We start from the raw sequence: 22,742 nt of genomic DNA, 5'->3' as shown, positions 1-22,742 counted from the left end.
GCTCTTTTGCAACCCCATGAATTGTAGCCTTCCAGGCTTTTCTGACCTTGGGGTTTCCCAGGCAAGAATACTGGAGTGGGTTGCTCCTTCTCCAAGGGATCTTTCTGACCCAAGGATCGAACCCCCATCTTCTGCATTACAGAAAGATTCTTTACTGCTGAGCCACAGGGGAAGTCTGATAAAGAAAACAGTCTACATTAATTATGTCTTGAACTCTTAGGAAAAAAAATGCCATGATATACTGTAAGTTATTTTTATAGGACATTATAAGATGTTGTGTTTGGCTAGCTATGTTAGATGTTATGCATCCTATGTTTATTTCATATATAGTGAAAAATCATTTAAAATTATGTTCATATTTTGAGTTAAATGAGCAAAATTTTATTTATAGATTCCACGTTGCCCTAAGAATTATGCAAGAATAGAGTATGATTATTGCCTTTAAGGAGACTGCACTTCAATAAAAATTTAAAAGGCAATAAATTCACACAGACACACTCATACACACACACACACTTAAATATACACACTTATGTATGCTTAGTCCGAGCTTGAACTGACTTTTGTGGTCTAGTCACTAAATTTGAATTTCTCAAATAATCACATACTGAGTCACCACTATTTTTAGGATCCCTCTGTTCAATTAAACTTAGAACTCAAGAATTTATGTTGAAAAACTTATTAGAAGAAATCTTGTATCTGAATAGTTTTAGATAAAAACTTGTTTAATAGAGAGGCTTTGTTTTTTCTTGTTACTAATATTATAATAGCATATTAAGTGAAAGTGTTAGTCACTTAGTCATGTCTGACTCTTTGTAACTCCATTGACTGGGGCCTGCCAGGCTCCTCTGTCCTTGGAATTCTCTAGGCAAGTATTGGAGTGGGTTGCCATTCCCTTCTCCAGTGGATCTTCCCAACCTAGGGACTGAACCAGTGTTTTCTGCACTGAAGGCAGATTCTTTACCATCTGTGCCACCAGGGAAGCATACTAAGAACAGTTAAGTTTTTTTGTTTATATTGATATTCCAAAAGAAGAAAACTAGACACAGCCCCAATTTGGCTGTAAGTCACCTCAGGGCACATTGGAAAAAAAATGCAATTTATCTCACCCTGTCAAGATAAATCTTACTGTCTTTGGTTTCTCTCTATTTTTACTGTGTTTAATAGAGTACCTGGAAAAGTAGTTATCAGTAAATGTTTCTGTTATAAATGAAATGATTGAATGTGTTTGAGTGAATGAACTAAATCTAACTCTTTTACTTTTTTTTCCCCAGACTCCCAGGAAGGAAATTACAAGTCAGAAGTCAACAGCAAACCCAGAAAGGAAAGGACAGCTTTTACCAAAGAGCAAATCAGAGAACTTGAAGCAGAATTTGCCCATCATAATTATCTGACCAGACTGAGGCGATATGAGATAGCAGTGAATCTGGATCTCACTGAAAGACAGGTAATGTTGGACATTGTCATTGTATATTTTTAACTGCTTTGGATCAACAATCTTCTCTCACCATTTAAAAAATATCTAGATCAGTTCAGTTCAGTCGCTCAGTAGTATGACTCTTTGTGACTCCATGGACTGCAGCATGCCAGGCCTCCCTGTCCATCACCAACTCCTGGAGTTCACTCAAACTCATGTCCACCCAGTCGGTGATGCCATTCAACCATCCCATCCTCTCTTGTCCCTTTTTCCTCCTGCCTTCAGTCTTTCCCAACTTCAGGGTCTTTTCAAATGAGTCAGTTCTTCCATCAGGTGGCCAAAGTATTAGAATTTCAGCTTCAGCCTCAGTCCTTCCAATGAATATTCAGGACTGATTTCTTTTAGGATTGACTAGTTTGATCTCCTCGCAGTCCAAGGGACTCTCAAGAGTCTTCTCCAGCTGCTGCTGCTGCTAAGTCGCTTCAGTCGTGTCCGACTCTGTGCGACCCCATAGACGGCAGCCCACCAGGCTCCCCCATCCCTGGGATTCTCCATGCAAGAACACTGGAGTGGGTTGCCATTTCCTTCTCCAATGCATGAAAGTGAAAATGAAATCACTCAGTCATGTCTGACTCTTAGCTACCCCATGGACTGCAGCCCACCAGGCTCTTCCATCCATGGGATTTTCCAGGCAAGAGTACTGGAGTGGGGTGCCATTGCCTTCTCTGGTCTTCTCCAACACCACAGTTCAAAAGCATCAGTTCTTCATTGCTCAGCTTTGTTTATGATACAACTCTAACATCCATACAGGAGTACTGGAAAAACCATAGCTTTGACTATGCGGACCTTTGTTGGCAAAGTAATGTCTCTGCTTCTTTAATATGCTGTCTAGGTTGATCATAGCTTTTCTTCAAAGGAGCCAGTGTCTTTTAATTCCATAGCTGCAGTCACCATCTGCAGTGATTTTGGAGCCCAAGAAGATAAAGTCTCTCACTGTTTGCATTGTTTCCCCATCCATTTGCCATAAAGTGATGCGACTGGGTACTATGATCTTTGATTTTTGAATGTTTGAGTTTTAAGTCAGCTTTTTCACTCTCCTCTTTCACTTTCATCAAGAGGTTCTTTAGTTACTTCTCACTTTCTGCTATAAGGGTGGTGTCATCTGCATATCTGGGGTTTTGATATTTCTCCTGACCATCTTGATTCCAGCTTGTGCTTCATACAGCCCAGAATTTATGTTGTACTCTCTGCATAGAAGTTAAATAAGCAAGGTGATAATATACAGTCTTGACATACTCCTTTCCCAATTTGGAACCAGTCTGTTGTTCCATGCCCGGTTCTTACTGTTGTTTCTTGACCTGCATACAGATTTCTCAGGAAGCAGGGTCTGGTAGTCCTATCTCTTGAAGAATTTTCCAGTTTTTTGTGATCCACACAAAGGCTTTGGTCAGGGTGGTATTTTTCAGGTATTTATATATAATATATATATATATATATATATATATATATATATTCAGGTATTTTTAGTCAATATACTAGAAATGGATGTTTTTCTGGAATTTGATCTAATGGGTGCTGGCAATTTGATCTCTGGTTCCTCTGCCTTTTTAAAATCCATCTTGAACATCTGGAAGTTCTTGGTTCATGTACTGTTGAAGCCTAGCTTGGAGAATTTTGAGCATAGGTTTGCTAAGGTGTGAGATGAATGCAATTGTGCAGTATTTTGAACATTCTTTGGCATTGCCTTTCTTTGGGATTTGAATGAAAACTGACCTTTCCCAGTCCTGTAGTCACTGCTGAGTTACTTACCAGACTTGCTGGCATATTGAGTATAGCACTTTAAGAGCATTATCTTTTAGGATTTGAAATAGCTCAGCTGAAATTCCATCACCTCGCCTAGCTTTGTTCATAGTGATGCTTCCTAAGGCCCACTTCACTTCCATTCTAGGATGTCTGGCTCTAGGTGAGTGATCACACCATGGCATGGTTATTATGATCTGTAATTCTAGATATCTAGATCTGTGATTCTCAAATATCACTGGGTAGACCAATTTTCTCTTCATGATGAAGCTTTTGCCCAGCATAATGATATAATTAAGGAAGAATAAAATAAAGTGAAGTGAAGTCGCTCAGTCGTGTCTGACTCTTTGTGATCTCATGTCCATGGGATTCTCCAGGCAAGAACATTGGAGTGGGTTGCCACTTCCTTCTCCAGAGGATCTTCCCAACACAAGGATCATACCCGGGTCTCCCGTACTGCAGGCAGACTTTTTACTGTCTGAGCCACCAAGGACTCCCTGAAGAATAAAATAGTCATATTTATTTATTTATTTTTTACTTTACAATATTGTATTGGTTTTGCCGTATGTTGACATGAATCTGCCACAGGGGTACATGTGTTCCCCATCCTGAACCCCCCTCCCACCTCCCTCCCCATCCCATCCCTCTGGGTTTATTCAGTTTATGGAATCATTGTTTGTTCTGTGATTGTATCTTTCTTCTATTTTTTGTTTTTAAAATATTATTTCTTTTATATAATGATGGCATATGGAGAGGACTTTTATTTTTTATATTCTTTTATTTTTAATTGATTGATGATTGCTTTACAAAATTGGTTTGATTTCTGTCATACATCAACATATATTAACCATAGGTGTACATATGTCCCCTCCCTTTTTAACCTCCCTTCCACCTCCCACCCCATCCCACTCTCTAGGTTGTGATAGAGTCCCAGTTTGTGTTCCCTGAGTCCTACAGCAAATTCCCATTGGCTGTTTATTTACGTATGTCAGTGTATATGCTTCCATGTTACTCTCGCCATTCATCTTGTTTATTTTTTAAATCTCCTTATTTTACATAACAGAAATTTGGGAACCCCCATGTTAGTATCCTTTATTGCTCAGGATAGGGTTTATGTTGCAGTAATACATTAACCCTCAAATCTGAATGACATAAGAATAAAGTTTATTGTTTGTTCACTCTCCATACTAACTTTGCAAGTCCAGCATTCCAAATAATCACTCAGGACCCAGTCTGACCTTCTGGCATCCTGACATGTGGTGTCCTTGGTAACCGCAAGAGGTAAGAAAGAGCTGGAGGTTCATGCATTGACCTCTAAATGTTTTCACCTGGAAATGACCCATGTCACTTCCATTTACACTCTAATGTCTGGAAATAGTCAATGGTACCACTTAAATTTAAGGGAGCTGAGGCATGGTAGGCACAAGGGCACATAGATCATTGGTAAATATCTACCCCACTGCCCAAAATATTTTTGAAATTGTATTTGTCTCAGAAATTACAAATTCTGGTACCCACTCATTTAGAGAAACTTTGAAATGATTAGCGATCTGTGAACACCAGTTAATAAGACATAAATAATATTTTAATTAATTACGTTTTAGATCCTTTCTTGGATTTTATCTGAATGGCAAATGATTTGCTCGAATAGTTTCCCTGAGCACTCTTTTATATGAGTTCTGATTTTCCCTAGAAGAATCTAGCCTACTGATGGTTAATAGTTGCTAATCTTTAGAAAAACATTCCTGAAAGGCAAACGCAAACATCTTTATGGACAGTGCAGTTATGATTGGCACTCTTAGGAGCAGAGTCTCATTTCCTCTTTCACTGTGTGTACCTCCTCCAGGGATCCCATTGGAACCAAAGAAATATCAACAGGGTGTGGACAAATGAATACTATCTTAGGAGAGCGAGTTATTTTATCCAACTTCTTAAATCATTTGCTTTCCTTCTGTTAATTTCTATATTTCAGCTTTTAGTAGGATCATTCTGGGTAGTGAAAATATACAGAGGAACACTTTTATGTGGTTCTATTTATTGGCAGTTTATATTTTATTAAATATTATGACTAGTACCTAAGTTATGGAGCACAACATTTTCCTTCCCTTGAACTTCACATACAAAGTTCTCTCCATAAGTGTACAACATTTGGCACGATGGAAAGCAGGATCCAAAATCTACATCATCAGACATCTGCTTTTTTGCTCTATTTTTTTTTTAACTGGGAACAGGAAAAATATGATGGAGGGATGGAATTACACATTAATGTTTTTGTAAAGAGAATGTGAATTCTAGGAAATGTAACTGTATTTAAAGTGATACATAAAGGAAATAAGAAACTAGAGTTAGCTTGTAATCTACAGAAATGTGGGATGTATAACTATACTCTTAATTAAGAGAAAAGTAAAAATCTGTGCTTTCTTTGCTGGAGATGTCCTGTGGTTCCCTGTCATTATCTGATCATAGAGTAGAGGTTTCACTTTTGGCCAAGAATAATTTCTTTTTAGGAGGAATTCTGTAAATCTTGTTTGGAAATTTTGAAGGCATTTTGAGTATTTATTCTTTCTTCCTGACTTGCCATTCTTGGAAAAGAATTATAAGCAATTACATGAAAAATTATATCATATGTATATGTACACACACACTATATACACAGGAGTTCTGTGGTGACTCAGATGGTAAAGAATCTGCCTGCAATGCAGGAAACCCAGGTTGGATCCCTGGGTGGGAATATCCCCTGGATATAGGAATGGCTGCCCATTCCAGGATTCTTGCCTGGAGAATTCTATGAACAGAGGAGCCTGGTGGGCTACATTCCATGGGGTGTCAAAGAGTCAAACACGACTGAGTGACTAAAACTTTCACTTCACTTTTCATACTCTACACACACACACGCCCAATTTTAATCTTTGTCTTTTTTAAGAGTCTCTTTAAAATTCTGTATCACTTAGACTTTGCTGTGTAACAAACCTCTTAAAAGTCTTAATGGCTTTAAATAATAATCAGCACTTAATTTCCTCAAAGTTTTGAGGATCAAAAATTTTTATCTGAGCTCAATTGGACAGTTCTACTTCTGGCCTTACCTAGAGCCCTTGTGCAACTCTATTCAGCTGGTGGGTGACTGAGAACTGGTTGTTCTAGGCGGCCTCACCTGGAACAGCTTGCCTCTGTCTCTGTTGCATGTGTGATTTCATCTTCTAAAAGGCTCCCTGGCGTTCTTCAAATAGTGGTAGAAGTATTCAGTGTGCGTGGGTGTTCAAAGCCTCTGCTCAGATCATGTTTCCTAAAGTCCCATTGTCTATAAAGCGAATCATATGACCAAGCTTGGTAAGAGATCACCACCTACGGGAGTGGATACGTGGAAGGAAGGCAAAAATTTTTGGAGGTCATTAGGGAAACAATCCAACTATAGTCTCATAAAGGGAAAAATTACAACAACAAAAGTAAATCCTGAGATAATTAGGTTTTCAAATAATTGCAAATTTGGTATTGTTCAGAAGTTTTTTATCCTATAAATATCTATTAATTAGTTTGTCAAGTTAATAAAAGATATAATGGGTATATGTGGAATCTAAATTCCAAATCAAAATTATGTCTTTAGTTTTTGCTACTAAGAAAAATTCAATTGTTATGAGAAAAAATCGGAACAAAAACCCTGTATTTGCCAGATGGAATTGTGTATTCTTAGGCAAGTAACAATCTCCCCAAGGCATAAAATGGAAATTAAAACTACCTTCTCTTTCTTTTACTCAGGTTTATATGTCACAATGTATGTGAAAGAACTTTTAGCATAAGCTATAAAACAAATCTATTACTCAGAGGGGGAAAGCTTCTTTGCTATGAAAGGCATAGTGGGTTAATCCTTTTGTAATAAAAATACCTCTCAATCAGGGAGATATTTTCAGTTAATTTTCTCATGGTTGGGCTTTTAAAATTATAAACATAGAGTTATCAATCGAAGCCTTTTCATTCATCTTCTTTTAATTGAGATACAGCTATTCCATTTCTTTGATTTTGCATTAATGCCATTCATACATATCTATGTAATCTATGTCTTGATTTAAAATATTAAATAGCATCCCTTTCATAGGGTTTCCACCTGTAAAATATTCTAATTCTAGATTTGCAATTTTTCAATTTCATTTTACTGAAAGATTTATTTTTTCCATACTTTAAAATAACATAGGATTTATTAAAGTAACTTAAATGTATACACCAAAGAATATTATATCTACTCCCATATTGTTTAGTGTTTTCCTAAACTTTAATAGGATGTTTAATCTCTTAAAATATTTTTTCTCTATTTTTTAAAAGCCTTCCAAGATTCAAATACAGAGAAAGAATAGATATGTTCTATATAATATAAAGGGAAAAAGCAACAAATATTGAATCATTTCCACTAGTAGCAAAATTATTTCACAGAAATAACTTTCTCCTAAATGAAACTTAATTTATAAACAGAAGCAGTTTTAAATGTACTTTTATTTAGAAAACTTACATAGTTGTCTATAAAAATGTATATGTATAACTGATATTTTATTTGTAGATACTGCTCCTTTGTTTATATCACCCAATCAATATCAGTTCAGTCATTCAGTGGTGTCTGACTCTTTGCAACCCCATGGACTACAGCATGTCCATCACCAACTCCTGGAGCTTGCTCAAACTCATGTCCCCATCAATATACCTGTCACATATTCTACAATGGGCTATACATGTGATTGTAAATATTTGAAATAATGATTAGATTTCCTTTTAGAAAAAAAAATAATATATGCGAAACCCTTAACTATTACTCAGGACTCAAATTTTCAAATCTGGAGGAACAGCTCTGAAATCTCCAAAGAAATTGGACTTTTATGTTTGTGTCTCCCACGTGGCAATGCCGGTACAGGTAGGGGACATCTGTTATCCCCTTTGAATTCCATCTGGCCAAAGAGGAAGAAGAAGGGTAAAGAGAAAAGAGGCTTATCCTGCACAGTAATTCCATATTAGCACTTAGGTATTAAAGAAAATTGTTTTATGTTCAATAAAAGTGGAGACACTGGGACGAAGTTAAGCTTTAAATATTTTAATTATGCGCTTAGTCACTTAGTCCTGTCTGACTCTTTTTGACCCCATGGATTTAGCCTGCCAGACTCCACTGTCTATGGGGATTCTCCAGGCAACAATACTGGAGTGGGTTTCCATGCCCTCCTCCAGGGGATCTTCCCAATCCAGGGACTGAACCCAGGTCTCCTGCATTGCAGGTGGATTCTTTTAATGTCTGAGCCACCAGGAAAGCCCAACGCTGTTTTGTATAACAGTTACACTGTAGTAACCATCCAGCTTCTAATTTACACCTTCACGTGTACAACATATTCTTCTATACTGTTCTCAATCAACAGCTAATAATCCTTAATTGGCAGAGTCACTTGGAATACTTAGAAGAGCCAGTCAGTCTAAAGACCCTCCTGTCCCAAGGTATTTTTAAGTTTGACAAGCTTATTCTGGCTTTTTCATCCATCCAGACGCACTTGGAAAAAACTCATGCCAAAGTTTTAATATCTCACAGTGGGATGAAGAGGGAAGGCAGTTGCATAAAACTATAGGAGTGTCAAAAATGGACATATTTATAGAGTCAAGACTGCCAGATATAGAAAGAATGAGAGCTCCTTCCATGTCACAAAATCATTTTACAAAGCTAATCAAAGGTGCGATATTGCAGATTTGTAAGCTAACTGACCAGAATAAACAGACTGAATTAATGATTCTGCTGCCAAGATAAATGGAAAAATCCTACCTAGTTGGATCACATTCCGTTAGTGGAAAGGAGAGGAATTATGTTTTGTTTGTTACTCATAAATCATTAAATGGCTCATTGCCAAGTGTTTTCCAAATAGACATCAATTTTTTGGATGACCATGAAGGAGAATTTTTCCTGGGCCAAGTAAATAGTGGTTTTGTCTTTTACTGAGCATTTTACACAACCCTTCTCCTTTGCAGGTTAATTTCTATACATTTATATGAGTGCTTTTAGTTATTTAGCTAATAAGTTATATCTGCAAGATCAGACATATTGTCTATTCAAGGTAACCTTGTGTAGTCCATGGTTTTAGATATTTCCTCATATCTTTAGAGTAGTTTTTAACAGTCATCGGAGAAGGCAATGGCATCCCACTCCAGTACTCTTGCCTGGAAAATCCCATGGATGGAGGAGCCTGGTGGGCTGCAGTCCATGGGGTCGCTGGGAGTCAGACACGACTGAGCGACTTCACTTTCACTTTTCACTTTTATGCATTGGAGAAGGAAATGGCAACCCACTCCAGTGTTCTTGCATGGAGAATCCCAGGGACAGGGGAGCCTGGTGGGCTGCCGTCTATGGGGTCGCACAGAGTCGGACACGACTGAAGTGACTTAGCAGCAGCAGCAGCAGCAGAGTAACAGTTAGATGTTTCTTTTGCTTGCACATGGTATGACTTTGGGATTGGAATGAAAACTGACCTTTTCCAGTCCTGTGGCCACTGCTGAGTTCTCCAAATTTGCTGGCATATTGAGTGCAGCACTTTCACAGCATCATCTTTCAGGATTTGGAATAGCTGATCTGATCTGATCTGATGGTATGACTGCTATTTTGAGAGATTAAATAAGATTGGGGTCTGACCAGAAAAGTGGGAGTAGAGAATAGGGTGAATGAGTTGATGGTGGAATATAAAATAAGCTTTAATTTTGGGAATTTCCTCAATAAGGAAACAATTTATATTTAATCAGCAAATCAACAGTAACATTTTGAAACATATCATGTGTTGCAACACAGATCATCATTTACAGTGTAATGTTAAAGAAAAACATCTTCTGCTGTGAAAGATTACTCCTTTTTCACATTATCCTTGCAGTCACATATTTTTTTTTTCATATAATGTAAAGTATTACTAAGAAGTTCCTGAAAATTTTGAGGAGCCGATTCAACTTTTGTGTTGGTATGTTCAACTTTAAAGAGATATTCTGTTATCTAAATATGTATATACAGCATTGCATATGTTCCATGACATCTATAAAAGAATAAACACAAGTCTAATGAAGGACAGTTTCTAGAGAATTTGGGTATAGGACACTTTCTACAAGTCAATCTCCCTATGTCTACGACTCGTCATGAAAACCTCAGAAACATAGTCAATTTAGGATTGATTTTAACTTCATTTCTCTTTAGCACTTATAATTTTTATGCAAGACAGTTTTTTTCAATTTAAAAAGTTTTTCCAGTTATTGAAATTACTGAATACTTTAGTGTCAATATATATTCTTATGACAGTAGCAATTGCCATTACAAGTTCTTAGAATAATTTTGGAGACAGCTCCTAAATCTAATAAAAGTGAAGTGAGGGCTTACATATATTCTGATATATGAAACGAGATGCCAGTCCAGGTTCGATGCAGGATACTGGATGCTTGGGGCTAGTGCACTGGGACGACCCAGAGGGATGGTATGGGGAGGGAGGAGGGAGGAGGGTTCAGGATGGGGAACACATGTATACCTGTGGCAGATTCATTTTGATATTTGGCAAAACTAATACAATTATGTAAAGTTTAAAAATAAAATAAAAAAAAAGAAATAATCAGAATATTTAATTAGATTGAATCTTAAGAATTTCTAGTATTCTACTATTCTTATAAGAATGATGAGTTTATGTGTTTCAATAAAATATTTATATTTCACAAATTTCACAAAATTAGACAGTGGCTAGGGAAGAGGTCATTTCTTAAAATAGTATGCACTGGTTGTGATGTGTTGCTATTGTTAAACCTTAAGCCAGAGATTAGACAAGATGTTGAGAATAAAGGCCGTCATTCTAGCTGATCTTAGTAGTTTAAACAAGGTAAGTACCAGCAGTGGATCAGAATATATAAATTCCATGTATTCAAGACTGCTGTTTAGGAAATTTTAAACACAGTAATGGAGAAAAGTGCCTAATTTAGCTTTTATATTTCCACTCAGATTTGCTGAAGTCTTTTGTTCATGATCTACTGAGGTGACAGGATTTCACTTAAAATAAGTAAAACTCATATCCATATTTTTAATCTTGTGTAGAAATACAATTAGGAGTAGTAAAATTTCACTGTAAATTTTTACTCATAAATAGGTCATTTGAGTTGAATTCCATCATGTTTGACAGAAAGAGGTATAATTGTTAGCATTTAGTACTCCAGGACATTTCTAAAGGGTCAAAATAAAAGTAATCAGTCTCTAAGAATTTTGCTCATCATGTGAATTATTACTCTGGCTGCATTTTGGGAAAGGAGAATGTAATACGTACGATCAGCTTGTAATAGTACTGATTGCATTAACCTTAACCCTAACCCTAATTTCGTTTCATGGAGAATTTCATTTGTTTCCTAAAAAAGAGTTTATTTCTTGTTCAACATGTTATTTGCTCATGACTGCCAATGGCTAATGTGTATTCAGTTTGTCCAAAAACATGTGAAATAGTAAATGTTTTATGACTACATTAGTGAGCCTGGTTCTCAGGCATTCTAAGGACAAAAAAAAAGAGGCTTTGAAACCGAAAATTATAGAGGCCAGGAAGTGATTTCCTGGTCATAAACATTGTTTTAAAATAGAGGAGAAAGGTGAGAGGCAGTCCTCTATGCAGGAATTCAGTCTTTAGTCATGGAATATGTCCTAACTCCCTTTACCCTCCAATCCAACCCCCCCCCCAAACACACACACACACACACACACATACATGCATGCACACTACCTCCCAACCCCATGTTGCACTGCTGTAGAAACAACAGAGTCAACTGGCAGCTCCCATGAACTTGTTGGAAACAGCCAAGGGATTCCTTCTCTTAATCAGATATAAATCGATTCAGGCAGGACAAGTAAGGAAGCTTTCTTTTCCCCCATTTTTCATCCCTACCTTAGAGAGCAATCTGGGCTCTAATTTTTCAGTTCATCTATTGACTTTGCCACTGAATTACTTGGATGTATCTTACTAGAGTCTGTTTACATTAGGTTTACTGGATCAGCTGCCATGATCAATTTAATCACACAGGTGTGATTAAATTTCCAAATTGTATTTATACAATTACTCCTTTGCATGCTTTCACATGTTAAAGATGTGAATAAATATTTGTTAGACAGTGTCTACAGTATTTCAAGTGTTCATATACAAATAGAAACAGTTGGAATATTAAATCTACAAATTCCAGATGTTTAGAGACATCTAGATATGTCACTGAAATATTTATTTTCATCCAGATGTTATGTGTTATGATTGTTTCTTCAAAAGACAGACATTTATGGTATTCTATAAATATGGGTAATAGCATCATGTAGATTCTACTTTCTATCAACATTTCGCCTCAGGCCATTTTAGGAAATTGTATGACAATCCAGATACATATTTCATTTGTGTTCTCCTGATGTATTGTGAACCCTTAGATGAACTTATACATAGAAGGCCATATGTGAATGACTGAATAAATTAAAGAGATAAAATGAATGTTTAACAAATACCAGGAATGATTCTCACAATATTTTTATTACAGAGAAATATTAGATTCCTAGATTCTGAAATACATCATTTAAGCAAATTAGTGACAATAAGATTCTCTGAGCTGTTTTCTTTACTAATATGTGAATAAATATTTTTATATTTATTTATATATTAGTTTGATCATGCAGGCAATGTGAATACAAAATACTTTAACTAAGGGATCAAAAGTGAGATTTCATAATAATCAGATATTCTGAACAGTAAGGTTTATAACTGAGCACCTTAAATGTTTATAACTAATACTATAGGTTATTATTTCATTTGTTATTTTTTATTATGAAGATTTTATTCAAAAATATTATCTTCATGTAGTCATCGATAGTCTACAAGTCTAGTTTATATTGCTTTGATTTCATGAAAAATAGTATTTTTTCTTTACTCAGATTCTTATGGGAGAAATTTTTATCTGAGTTGTTCATCATACTACGAAACAAAATATACTTTATATGGAATCTTGCCTTAGAGCCAAACTTTAAAAAAGGAAATAATAAAAAATTAATTAACCAGCATTTCCAGAGAAATTGCAGATATGAGATAAATTGATTTTCAGTTCAGTTCAGTTGCTCAGTCATGTCCGACTCTTTGTGACCCCATGAATCACAGCACGCCAGGCCTCCCTGTCCATCACCAACTTCCAGAGTTCACTCAGACTCACATCCATCGAGTCGGTGATGCCATCCAGCCATCTCATCCTCTGTCATCCCCTTCTCCTCCTGCCCCCAATCCCTCCCAGCATCAGAATCTTTTCCAATGAGTCAACTCTTCGCATGAGGTGGCCAAAGCACTGGAGTTTCAGCTTTAGCATCATTCCTTCCAAAGAAATCCCAGGGCTCATCTCCTTCAGAATGGACTGGTTGGATCTCCTTGCAGTCCAAGGGACTCTCAAGAGTCTTCTCCAACACCACAGTTCAAAAGCATCAATTCTTCGGCACTCAGCTTTCTTCACAGTCCGACTCTCACATCCATACATGACCACTGGAAAAACCATAGCCTTGACTAGACAAACCTTTGTTGGCAAAGTAATGTCTCTGCTTTTCAATATACTATCTAGGTTGGTCATCACTTTCCTTTCAAGGAGTAAACGTCTTTTAATTTCATGGCTGCAATCACCATCCACAGTGATTTTGGAGCCCCAAAAAATAAAGTCTGACACTGTTTCCACTGTCTCCCCATCTATTTCCCATGAAGTGATGGGACCAGATGTTTTAAGCCCAAATAAAGCAATAAAAGTTTGCAAAATTTATATATCATACTCCAAGATGGGCAGATTTGTTTTAGTTGTACGCAAAATATTTGATGATACCGTGTCCCAGCTCCTAAGGTACTACTCTAGGTTACTAGGACGAAAAAAGCAGAGGCACAGAGGATGCCAGTAGCAATAACATCATGAGATTCCCAGAGGAGGGAAATGGTTTTCTATAATAATTGTGTGGCAACAAAGCAGTGTGCGACATTGATGTAGGGGTGGGTTCATGCCATCTTATGGACCATTCAGGGAATCTCTTATTAGGGGATTAGCAATGACACCAACTACAACTGCAAGCAATTTAAGGATATTCTGTAAAAGATGAAGCTAATCTTTATGCATCTCAGTATATGCCAAAGGCCTCACATATAGCCCGTAAACTGCCCTTGCGGGCCGGAATTATTTCTTATTTACTTGTATACGTTCCTTGGTCTAACCCCTCTTACCTATTACTAAGCATGCAGTAATACTGAGTGTATGAATGAGTGAATAAATAGAGATTCCAAGTCATCAAGAAAGCATGAGATTAGTTTAACTGTACTTAGTTTATAAATACAGATTTTTATATGAAACAAACTTGTAAACTTTAATCAAAATAATTTCCTTATTTTAAAAATTGTCAAGCATTTGAATGATTATTCTTTCGCTATCTTACAAAAGTATTTTTTCAATCTAGCCAACAAAGCTGGATTATTAAGTGATAATAAATTAAACTATAAAGCTTCTTTATTTATAAAACCATGGTGTTATTATTCTAATGGCAATATTGACATAATTTGAAATTGCTTTTATGGACTTGTTTTTAATACTGTGATGGTTGTGGAAAAATATATGCACCCCCAGATCTTCCTCTCCTTATTTTAGTTCGTCCCAATATTTCATAGTATGTTTGAAAATACATCTGGACACACTGAATTTCTGTACTTTTTCTTCACAATTTATAAGGTGTACTCATCACTGCATGTATTGCTGTTTTGTTCCATTACTAAATTCATGGAGTTCCCATATGAAATATGTAGCCTGATCCCTTGAGAAAATACATAAAGGTGTTAGAATTATTAGATTTATTATATAATCATCAAATGCTTTCACCTACATGCACACATCTATAAACCACGTATATATATGATGTGTGTGTGTGTGCTCAGTTAGGCTTGTTCCACTCTTTTGTGACCCCATGGATTGTAGCCCCCCAGGCTCCTATATACACCGGACTCTGAAGGCAAAAATACTGGAGTGGATAGCCATTTCCTCCTCCAGGGGATCTTCCCAACCCAGAGACTGAACCCATGATTCTTGCATCTCTCACACTAGCAGAATTCTTTACCACTGAGCCACTTGGGAAGCCCTTTAATGAAGTCTTTCATTAGTCTGTTTAAGAAAATGAAATGGCAAAATTTCACATGGTAGACACAGGAAACAACACAAAATAGCCTATACTGTTTCTAAAATCCATACCATCTTCTTACATTTTCCTCATGTCGAATTGCACATAACAGGTTTTATACTGGTATTACAGAATTACTGCACCCCTTCTCCTAAAAAAGGAAATAAGTGTAGATTTAACAAAATCTATTCTTCCCATTTTCTGCCAAGATTATTTTGGCTGGATATTTCACTCTTCAGTGACAATGATGATGATGTGTTTCTTCCATCTGGATTTGTCCATGGAGAAAATGTCTCTATGGAGAATCTTGAAAGGCTCATTATTCCAACAGTACAAATATGAAAATTGAGGCAGAGAGAAGTATAATTTTCTCAAATTCACGCAGAAGTGAAGCCAGAAGTAGAGCCCAATTCATGTGGAAAAGATCTAATGAAACATGCAATGTCAAGCTTACAGTGGTAATTAAATTGAGTAGTATAATTACCTAAATTACAGTACAGGAAGATAGTGTCATATTTACAAACCTAATTATATTGAGTAGGAGAATTACCTGAATGATACTAGTCATATGGATGGCATTCACATACTTTATATGCTTTACTTTTCTAACCTGAAGGCTTAAAATGTATAAGCTTGACATATAACAGGAACAAAACAAAATAAAATCAATTTGAAGCCAAACCAACCCCAGGTTTAAATTCTGGCACCACATTTACCTATTTTTGTGTTCTTCGGCAAGTCGTTTAAGCTTTAAGTCTCAACTTCCTCATCTATAAATATTCGTGTTTGGAAAGTGCATATGTAGCACCTATCGGTATAGTTGCTTAGCCCTGAGTAGATATGTGATTAAAAATCACATCTTATCATTTGGTTATTAAGTAACAATAACACAAGAATATCAATCCACTTGTTTTTAATCAATCTATTTTAGTAAAAATTCTGAGTTTCTACATTTTCTTATTTTTTTTTAATTAAGTGGATAATATATATATGGGTAATGTATAATACAAGATTTCAATTATAGTCTGATAGAACAATGAAAATGCAGAGTTGAGAAATGACATGGTTTAAAGATTTTTTTCGTGCCAGCAACTGAGAAAACTGTACTAATTTTGATGGAGTATGGTGATTTATTGTGATTTGAAGACCACTGAAATAAATACAGGAGAAGGCAATGGCACCCCACTCCAGTACTGTTGCCCGGAAAACCCCATGGATGGAGGAGCCTGGTAGGCTGCAGTCCATGGGGTCGCTAAGAGTCAGACACGACTGAGTGACTTTACTTTCACTTTCCACTTCCACGCATTGGAGAAGGAAATGGCAACCCACTCCAGTGTTCTTGCCTGGAGAATCCCATGGACGGAGAAGCCTGGTAGGCTGCAGTCCATGGGGTCGCACAGAGTCAGACACGACTGAAGCGACTTGGCAGAAATAAATACATCTTTAGAAATAGAGTATCTTTCTCTTTAGCTTCTCTTAGTACTTTGAATTTACAGCAATTGAGATTGTTTATAAAATGAAAATGGAGAATATTCAAAATATTCCTGGAGTAGAATATAACAGAACTATCTGTGTCAAATATGAAGACTTCCTATGAAATTATAATAATTAAGATGATTTTTTATGTCAAAAGGAGAGAATAACTGAGTGCATCAATAAAGCTATGCATGCATGGAAACTCGACATACGACAGTTGAAAACAATAATTTCTGGGAAAAGAGTGGACTATTTGTTAAATGGTCTTGGAACAACTTATACAACTGGAATAAAATAAATTTAGAAATTTTCTTTGCAGTATATACTAAAATCAATAGTCAGAGTTAAGCACTTAACTTCGATTTGAAAAGCAAACCTTAAAACTTTTTAAAGAAGACATAGAAGAGTACCTTAATGGTCTCAGAAGAAAGATTTTTAATGAAGACATGAAAAAGATAGTCATAACAGAAACATTTGATAAATTTGAATATAATAAATTTTAGAGTTTCTGATCATCAAAAGATACCCAAAAAGTCAAAAGATACCCAAGGAAAGGAAAAGGACACACTATAAACTAATATATTGTAATAACAGCCATATAACCCCAAAGCATTAAATTAGCGTCTGGAACATATTTTATGAGTCCATAAGGAATGCAACTGAACAACAAAATAAGGAATGAAATTAAATCAAAAAACATTCACTGCAACCCAAAGATGTGGAGGCATTTCACAAAAGAAGAGATACAAATGGATCATAAACACTTAAAGATGCTTTACCTTATTAGTAATCAGGAAATGGAAAATTAGAACATGGTGAGATAACATTTATGGTCATTATATTGGAAAAAACTTTACTTACAAATCCAAATAGTGCCACTAAGATGTGGATCGATAAGAACTCTTACACTCTGGACTGTGAAAATTGATGAAACTTTAGAAAATAATTTTTCTATATTATCACATTAAATTCAACGTTCATATACCCTGTGGCCCACTCATGGAAAATCCTGGATGTATACTCAGAGAAGTTCTATCACACGTTTATCACAGCATAACTGCAAGAATATTTATAACAATCAATTATAAAAGAAAAAATAGTTCAAGTGTCTATGAACAGGGGAATAGGTGGGTACACAGTGATATATTCACAGAATGGAATCGCACACAGTCATAAGAAGAGAATGCCATGCCTTGAATCAACATGGATTAGGCAAGAAACCTAGAGTTAATGGTATGTATAGTATAGATAAACAACGAGGTCCTACTTGATAGCACAAGGAACTATATTCAATATCATGTGATAAACTATAATGGAAAAGAATATGAAAAAGAATGTGTAACCGAGTCACAGTAAAAACACAACAGTGTAAAACAGCCATCAGTCAGTCAGTTCAGTCGCTCAGTCGTGTCTGACTCTTTGCCCGACTCTTTGCGACCCCATGAACCGCAGCACACCAGGCCTCCCTGTCCATCACCAACACCAGGAGTCCACCCAAACCCATGTCCATCCACTCAATGGTGCCACCCAACCGTCTCATCCTCTGTCGTCCCCTTCTCCTCCTGCCATCAATCTTTCCCAGAATCAGGGTCTATACTTCAATAAAGAGAAAGAAACCAAATAAAATGGGACAATATTAAAAAAAAGAAAAAACATGTCTTATAGTTAAAAGCATTCCATTTTGATAAACCTAAAAGACAAGAAGAATTAAACAGTACTTTTTAGGGTCCATGTGTGGTGAGAAAAGTTGTTGTCTCTGTTTATTTGTTTCAAATAAAGGCTTGGGTTCCGTATGCTCAGTCGCATCAGACTGTTTGCAGCCCTTTTCACTGTAGCCCGCCAGGCTCCTCTGTCCGTGGGATTTCCCAGTCAGGAATACTGGAGTGGGTTGCCATTTCCTCCTCCAGGGGATCTTGCTGACCCAGGGATCAAACCTACGTTCCTGTGTCTCCTGCATTGCAGGCAGATTCTATACTCACTGAGCCATCGAGGAAACCCAAATAAAGGCTTAGGGATGATAAACACAAAATTCAGGCTTGTGGTAACTTTAAGTGGAGTAGGCAGAGAGTGTAAAAGGAACACTTAGCTTACTTAGCTTAATAATATACAAAGATGAAAAGTGCAATAGGAAAGGAACTAATTTCTTCCTAAACAAGAAAATGAAATGATGCCATTATTATGATTGTGGCCGTGGATGGTCATTTAATGCATATGTGCAATTTTTGTTTTATTATGTGCATGCATGCTAAATCACTTCTATCATATATTAGGTAACTTCAGTTAAGATTTTAGACGGAAAATATATCTCTACAAAGCTGATGTGATTAACATAATATACAAACTCAGTATTAGCATTTAATAAGTATTAGTGAAAATTTTGGACAGCAAGGAGATCAAACCTGTCAGTCCTAAAGGAAATCAATATTCATTGGAAGGACTGATGCTGAAGCTGAAACTCCAATACTTTGGCCACCTGATGCGAAGAACTGACTCACTGGAAAAAAACCCTGATGCTGGACAAGATTGAGGGCAGGAGGAGAAGGGGACGACAGAGGAGATGGTTGGGTGGAATCATTGACTCAATGGACATGAGTTTGAGCAAGCTCTGGGAGATGTTGAAGGACAGGAAAGCCTGGTGTGCTGCAGTTCGAGTGGTCACAGAGTCAAACACGACTGGGCAACTAAACAGCAGTACCAGGGACAATTTCTGATCTCGTTTTGAGGAAATCAGAGTCACATATTTGTAATGTAAAATCAAAGTATTGGACAATTTCTGATCTCGTTTTGAGGAAATCAGAATCACATATTTGTAATGTAAAATCAAAGTATTAAGGGAGGACAAAAAGCATAGTTCAGAAGAAGATGGACTCACTCTGAGGTGAAATGGCCAAATAAAGCTCTGTGAGTGCAGCAGTAGACTGCAGGGGCACAGAATGACGTTCCAGACAGAGCTTCATCAGTAGCTCCCTGAGTATACTTTACATTGGTCCAGGAATTGACAGCAGGGGGAGGGGGAAAAGTGGGTGTTGTTTGACCAAAACAATTACTGAATGGTAGTTCTAATGCACAGAAACTCTTCATAAACTAAATACCTTTGAACAACCTAAAATGATACAGTACGTTCCCATCTATTCTTTTACATGCTGTGTCATAAAATGGGCTTCCCAGGAGGGCTAGTGGTAAAGAACCTGCCTGCTAGTACAGGAGATGTAAATGATGGGGTTTTGATCACACACTTCAGTATTCTTGCCTGGAGGATCCCATGGACAGAGGAGCTTGCAGGGCTGCGGTCCTTTGGGTCACACAGAGTTGGACACGAGTGAAGCAGCTTTGTTGTTCAGTCACTCGGTCGTGTCCGACTCTTTGCGACCCCATAGACTGCAGCTCGCCAGGCTTCCTTGTCCTTCACCATCTCCCGGAGCTTGCTCAAACTCATGTCAATTGAATCAGTGATGCCGTCCAACCATCTCGTCCTCTGTTGTCCCCTTCTCCTGCCTTCAATCTTTCCAAGCATCAGGGTCTTTTGAAGCGACTTAGCACATGTTATAAAATACAAAATACAGGACTTGGGACCTTCTGAATGTTTTAAAATTACTATGAACATGGGCCCTGATTAAATTCAATGGTGACTTATTTTCATATTCATTACTTCACAGTGTATTTGTAAAAGCTTTTGAAAAGCCATTTTTTTCCATTGATGACCAAAATGGAAGAAAAAAATTTGTCCATTTCACTTTCTTTCTTTCTTTCACTTGTTCCCTTTCTTTGTTAAAGGTGAAAGTGTGGTTCCAGAACAGGCGAATGAAGTGGAAGAGGGTAAAAGGAGGACAGCAAGGTGCTGCCGCTCGAGAAAAGGAACTGGTGAATGTGAAAAAGGGAACACTCCTCCCTTCAGAGCTCTCGGGAATCGGTGCAGCCACCCTCCAGCAAACAGGGGACTCGCTAGCAAATGAAGACAGCCACGACAGTGACCACAGCTCTGAGCATGCACACTTATGATACAGACAGAGGGGATCAGCTCCATTCTCAGGAAAGAAATGTTATGATGGCAAGCCTTACTCGAACATCGTTTACACAGAGAGAGGACTATGACCTTGATTTTTAATATTATTAAGTTCAGGCATCCCGAGTCTGTTTTTCATGATTTATAGAGGGTTTACACTAAGTGCCACTTACGAAAGATGCTTCCACAGAGAAGATGGAGGTGAACTTGCTTTGAATATTCCAGAGGTGTTGGTTGTGTGTATGACAGTGAGCAGCCTTTGTGTTTGCTTTGCTTGCACTGAAAATTAAATTGCTATCAAGAGCAAACTATGAAGCATTTGTATCGAAGGTGCCTCCAGAGTGAAGATACAGAAGATGAATTGGCTTTGAACATTGCAGATGTCCGAGGTCATGTGTGTGACAGTGGGCAGGTATTTGCTCTCGCTTGCACTGACAATTACATTACTATTCAAGAATAAACCATGAACCATTTTTATCCCAAACAGCCACAGTGCCTGAAATCATTCTTAAGTGGGTTAAAAAAAATGTATTTTAACTCTGTATATATTACCCTTAAGTCATTTTCCTGTCTTCACTACGTTTAGCAACGCATTCATATTAGCTGATGAAAATAGCCACTCACGATGACAAACAGAACCAGCTTCTTGTATTTTTATACATTTTGTCATCCCAGAAACAATCAGCATGTGCTTACTTGTGTTCAAGTAGAGAAAAATACATTAGAGTCTGATAGGGAATATTCTTGTACCACAGACAAAACAAATCTTATGTTGCATTTTCTATCAACTGCTGCTAATACATTATTATACAACTTACCTAGCTCCTCAATTCTTCCTATCTATAGCTTGGAAAAAAAAAATTTAGGATCATAGGCAAATCAGTTACTTGCAGAAAGAGCTTTTGTATGACAGACATTGTCTGATTTTATTTCTATAAAATGTTAGCTGTTGTGAATATGATTTAATTAACAAGAAAAAGGGTTTCCCCCCGATTGGCGATGGTAATAGACAACTTGCAAAAGAAAATTGATTCCTCAAGTCGGTAGAAGGTAAAATTCTGAATGTCTTCAAATTAAGTTCAGTGAAAACACATTTTTTTCATATATGATGTATTCATGCAGAACAACAATTTTTGTATTTTGTAAAAAAAAATATGTTAAATAAATGATCCTTTGTAAATAATTTTGGTCTTCCTACTGTGATTTCCTATGTTTACAAGCTTTACTGTAAATACTTCAGAAACTCCCCAATTCATGTGCACTTGTGTAAAAGCAGATGATCATAATTAGTGAATCATCTACATTTTTATTTCTGAAAATTTTTATTATGAAAAAATCCTTGTGTAATAAAAAAGCATCTGAGAATAGGCATATGGTAAGCCATTTCCCTGAACTGAAGGATATGCCAAATAGATTTCATTGGGTGTTTTATGAAATAAAAGGAGAATAATATTATTCACTACAATGAGAGAAACCAGTCATATATTTTTAAGCTTATGTATAATAGACATGAATTCATCCAAGAATTGTTTTTACACAAAAATATCCAGAGTTTTTCATGTGAAAATAAGCTCCATAAGCTAATCTGAATTCTCAGCCCTAGAGGAAATTACCAATATAAGAAGTCCAGGGCTATACTGACTTAATGTGCTTGGTATCAAGCAGATTGTGCATACATTGGATACCTACATCCTACTTAATAACTTTATGGCACTGTTCTTCATGTGTCCAATATTTTAACCACAAATATTTGGAAATATCCAGCAGTTCCTCCTACCCTCTGATTAATTAGAAATAAAAATAAAGAACACTAATCTGTAGAAATTTCCCAAAACCTTATTATTTGATTTCATTTGCTTTAGAAATGTGAGACT

At 36.7% G+C, this 22,742-nt stretch overlaps 1 protein-coding gene across 1 annotated transcript in view; it reads left to right on the top strand.

The window, feature by feature from the left end:
• The window catches only part of MEOX2 (mesenchyme homeobox 2), a 75,869-nt gene extending 53,818 nt beyond the window's left edge, over positions 1–22,051 (top strand). The window contains exons 2-3 of the mRNA NM_001098045.1: positions 1,275–1,447; positions 20,640–22,051. Coding sequence (NP_001091514.1) covers positions 1,275–1,447; positions 20,640–20,864 — 398 coding nt within the window. The 3' untranslated portion in view covers positions 20,865–22,051. The remainder of the gene's footprint in view (positions 1–1,274; positions 1,448–20,639) is intronic.
• The last annotated feature ends 691 nt before the right edge of the window (positions 22,052–22,742 follow it).

This window comes from Bos taurus, chromosome 4, assembly GCF_002263795.3.
Source record: "Bos taurus isolate L1 Dominette 01449 registration number 42190680 breed Hereford chromosome 4, ARS-UCD2.0, whole genome shotgun sequence".
NCBI classification, from domain to species: domain Eukaryota; kingdom Metazoa; phylum Chordata; class Mammalia; order Artiodactyla; family Bovidae; genus Bos; species Bos taurus.
This window is presented reverse-complemented; position numbering and strand designations above follow the sequence as displayed.